This window comes from Mustela erminea, chromosome 3, assembly GCF_009829155.1.
Source record: "Mustela erminea isolate mMusErm1 chromosome 3, mMusErm1.Pri, whole genome shotgun sequence".
In the NCBI taxonomy this organism is placed as follows: domain Eukaryota; kingdom Metazoa; phylum Chordata; class Mammalia; order Carnivora; family Mustelidae; genus Mustela; species Mustela erminea.
Window position 1 is genome coordinate 31,605,858 of NC_045616.1, and position 4,357 is coordinate 31,610,214.

Sequence of the window (4,357 nt, forward strand, 5' to 3'; positions counted from 1 at the left end):
ATCTTGATTCAACCTTGATCTTAGTTTAGGGATGGCACAAAAATGACAACTGGCATAACCGAGGACTAATTTTCATGCATAAAGTGTCTTACGCATGTTACTATGATTTAACTCTACATTTACGATTTAATCATGTTATAACAAATATTTGTTGAACAGCTTTTGATATTATGAAGCTTAAGTATTTTGTGGTTTGAGGCCTTAATTTCTGATGTATTAATAAAACTGATTTCAATTTTCCCTGAATCTTATCTTTTGAATATATTTTTTTTCTAGAGAAGAAATGGATCTAAAGATAGCCTGATTGAAGAAAAATCTGAGGCATCTACAAGCAATTTGGCTGGAAAACACATGGCAAAAACAGTAAAAACTGTCCAAGCTTCACGCCTTAAGATAGAGACTTGATGCCAAGGAAGAAGGGCCTGGGAATGGGGGTGGGAAGGGGTATGTGCCACCTTTACTTTGAAACTGTGAATTGTTATTCAAGTATGTTGGACCTGCAAGTGTTTAAGAAAAAAAAAAAGATCGAACCTGTTGCATCTTTTAAAGGTTTAACAGCGTATTTGTGCTGAAGGGCCTTTTTATTTGGTAACTGGAATAGTCTTGTGAAAACTCATTCACTTGATGCCCTATTTTTCTTCCCGGAGACTCCAGGTATCTTGTGTCCATGACCAAGACCAGATGCTTCCAATCAAAGCTTGGGAATCCTGGTGTGCAGCTGCCTAGCTATAATAGCACACCAAGTGGAGGAAAAGATTCTTCCCCAACTCTAGGTGGATCTCAGCCCGTGCACAGATTTATGAAGACTGAGACATCACTTTCAGACTGCAGATGTTTTTATTAATATAAATATGTTCTTTGTAATACTGTATTTTATGGCATTAAGTTCCGCTGGTTATTTACAAGTGTAAAAAGGTTTTTGTTAAGTGTTGCTTTTAACTTCTAGTGTCCTTGTGTTTTCAGAAGACTGTGGATTTCAGTTGACCTCAATTATAAATTCATAACCCTCAAATGCAAATGGTCCCTCCATCTTGCCTAGCTACCTAACTCCCCTCAAAGATGAATTCATTTGAGGGTGACTATTACAGGGAAAACAGAAATACTCATGCAGGACATCTCACATTCTCCCTCCCCCAAACTTCTCCAGAGTTACTATCAACAGTACTCCTGTCCCTATGTGGTTTGGAGCCCAATCTCCTTCAGCCTTATCTGTCAACTTACTTCTGTCAGCCAGATCCTTGCAACTTGGTTTTTAACTGTTAACTCTCCCACCTAAAAAAAAGCCAGCCAACTTTCACTACCGCAGTTCCCTCCCTAGCGATCTTTCTCTCTCCCTGTTTCTTGAAAGGGTTATCTGTAGCCTGTGTCCTCAATCCATCTCCTAAATCGTGATTTAAACTGCTCCACTACAGACCTCACTAAATACTACTCTGTGTACCAAATTTTGACGGTTTGCCCCACAACATTTTTAGTGCAGTATTTGTTGCTATGTTTCTAACCATCCTTTACTGCTCCAGTCAGATGCTGTTCTACCTCGCCAATTAGTTCTCACTCCTATCTCAGCCCTCCCCTATAAGTGGATGTCATTTATGCCCATAGCCTTAAAGCTTATTCCTGTAGCTTAAGTCTATAGACCAGTGTTCTGCCAGAAGGCCACTTAGAGGTCTCCAAGGCAATCCCAATTCAACTAGTTAAAAATGCTGCTCTCTAGCTGGATTTAGGACCATTACATTGTGAATGTGCAAGACACAACTAGCAATCGTTATAGACACCTCCCCTATTACCAACTCCTGTGAGCTTTGCCCTCTACAGCTTAACGATCTCCACAAATTTTTATCACACTGGTCCAAGATAGTTGTCTCTTGCCTAGACAACTGCAGTATTCTCCAGTTGGCTAACCGCATCCTTTTTCTGACATATTAACTACCCTGGATTTCTCCTTGCTGTAAACAGCCGTAAGTGGTCTGGTCTCTTACCTGTTGTTCAGGCTCATTTTGTAATACCCCAGGCTCAGCAAACAGCCACCTTTAAGCCTCATTAAGCACTTGCCTGAATCAGGGCATTTAAGAGGGAAAGTAATTACAACTATGACCAATTTGTACCTTTTCTAGCCCAAGACCTCTGCACACACCATCCCCAACTTTGCCTTGCAAAAATGACACCTACCCTTAGACTTGACCGCTTTCTCAGGTTTGTCTTGGTCAACTCATGCATGGGACTTGTCTCACAAAGTTTTATATCTGTGATGACATTTCTGCCATTTAACTCTAAGCTTCCAAAGGAGGAACTGTTTTGCTCACTCTTGTGTCCCCACTTCTTAGTACATTACTGAAAAGTTCAATAAATTTTTTGATGTTCAGACTATTTGTTCTTTCCTGCAAAGTGAAGGCAGAGGATATGCTGACATCTAGTAAAAATAAAAATGCAGTGACCACGGAAAACACACCTGTGACCTAGAAACTTACTGAGATTTCATCATTTTGAAGTTGCTGGGGAAGGAGAAACCCTCCCTTTCCCTTGATTTTTCAGTGAAAAGTGCTATTTGCTGGTAGTTAATACACAAACCTTCAAGAAGCACAATGAAATATTTGTAGCCCTACTGTTTTAGGTGTGTTTATTTATAGACTGTCCAAGAGCACCAATTTTAGTGCCCCTCAGGCTCCTGGGAGTTTTAAATGATCCAAGCAACTCTTGTCAAGATTTCTTATGATGTTTTTGAATTCCTCATCAAGGACATCCTAAAAAAACAAAATAAAGCACTCAATTTGACAAGCAAATATTCACATGTATCATAGATTAATTTAACAGTCCATACTCCTCTGAATTCCATTAAGTTATGCAGGTCTGGACTCAGCTTTAAATGTCCACATAAAACATACCTGAGATTTGACTAAGTGTTTGAAATGTAGGTGCTACACACATACATGTTATCTTAAAATTAAAAAAGTAAGCTAGGAACAGACTACCCTATTTGCTGTTAATTTCACCTTGTTAACTACAGATGTTGCAGTACTAACAGTAATTTAATCTAACACCCACTAGAAAAGGCAGCCCAATCTGGAAAGGTAAAATTTGCATTAGGAGTAACCGCTTTACGACAGAACTACAAGGTAGCATCACCCTACCTTATATCACCTTTGTGCTCCCGGTGTTCAGCTAGCAGCAGTCTTTACTTCAAGCATCTAGCTTTCACCTGCACAAAATTTAAAAAGTTAAGAAAAACTATACACACTTCATGTTGGCAGACTCAAGATCACATAGGTAAACTAAGGCAAATGCAACAACTGTTACTTCCGCAGCTCCTACACCAAAGATACCAAATTCAAGGGCAGGAAAAGGCTGGAAAGTGTTTAGTTTATGCCTTTTTTGACACCACATTCACTAGTTTCCAAAAGTGAACGGGCAACACAAAGGCTACAAGGAAACTGCGCAAGGACTGTTCTATGGCACAAAGCTGCTGACCCCACAATCTGTTCTTTGGGTTAGCGCTGGAAAGGGGATTAATTCCAGCTGTAGATTTTCCTTGACAATTCAAACCCCAAACCAGGTAACAAGAACTGCAATTCAAAATGTTTTTAGTGGTTAAAACACTGAAGCTGCGAGGCAACCGGTTTTTCTTGCACGAACATGCAAACTCACCTGCGAAGTCGATGACTCTCATTCGCCGAGTTCCGCATCTTGAAACAATTATCGAGATCTAAACCTTAAATGGCACTTTACTCCTACGTAGACTCGATCTCAGCTGTGATGCGCTAGGCACACATGCCTACTTCTGGTGAGGCCTCTCTTTCACACCCAAGAATTCCTTGCTTATACGGAAACCTCCCCGGCAAAAAGTCGATGACCAAGAAACTCAAATGCACTCAAACCCACCCAGCTCCCATTTCCTGGCGTGGGCAGGCAGCCTGAGGGCCGCCTAGGGTGCCTCCTGCGGTCCACGGGCAACGTGGCCGAGCCCAGGCCGCTGCCCTCCGCCCTCCACGGACTCAGGGCACGGGAACCTCGGGGCCGGCACGGGTGCGAAAGACGTCTCATCACCCTCAAGGCGGCCGCGCGTCCCTGCCCGGAGCCTGGGCGCTTCGGAGGCCAAGAAGCCGCGCACACCGAGGGCCCCGCCATCACGGAAGGCGCAGAACCCTTCCTCCAAACCCAGCGCAGAAGTAAGAAAGGCCCCACACCCCTCCCAGAATGCTTTTCTACGACTGGAAGGGCCCACTGTCTGGGGGGCGCGGGGAGGACGGACTGTACCACTGGCCGCCGCGCCCTCGCGAGACGCCGCCGTGTGGCGCGAGGGCGAAATGCGCCGTGATTGGTCGCGGGACGGTGGCGGGGGGCGGGCGTAGGGAACGAAGGAAAG

At 43.6% G+C, this 4,357-nt stretch overlaps 1 protein-coding gene, 1 long non-coding RNA gene and 1 other non-coding gene across 3 annotated transcripts in view; 1 reads left to right on the top strand and 2 right to left on the bottom strand.

The window, feature by feature from the left end:
• EPB41L4A (erythrocyte membrane protein band 4.1 like 4A) overlaps positions 1-2,359 on the top strand; it is a 255,162-nt gene extending 252,803 nt beyond the window's left edge. Inside the window, exon 23 of the mRNA XM_032335554.1 lies at positions 277-2,359. Coding sequence (XP_032191445.1) covers positions 277-405 — 129 coding nt within the window. The 3' untranslated portion in view covers positions 406-2,359. The remainder of the gene's footprint in view (positions 1-276) is intronic.
• A 207-nt stretch (positions 2,360-2,566) lies between these two features.
• On the bottom strand, positions 2,567-4,177 carry LOC116586044. The gene is made up of 3 exons (XR_004283868.1): positions 3,640-4,177; positions 3,126-3,193; positions 2,567-2,738 (listed from the first exon to the last, which is right to left on the bottom strand). It is a non-coding gene; the product is annotated as an uncharacterized LOC116586044 (long non-coding RNA).
• On the bottom strand, positions 3,283-3,416 carry LOC116587438. The gene has a single exon (XR_004284446.1). It is a non-coding gene; the product is annotated as a small nucleolar RNA SNORA13 (small nucleolar RNA).
• Positions 4,178-4,357: the final 180 nt, after the last annotated feature.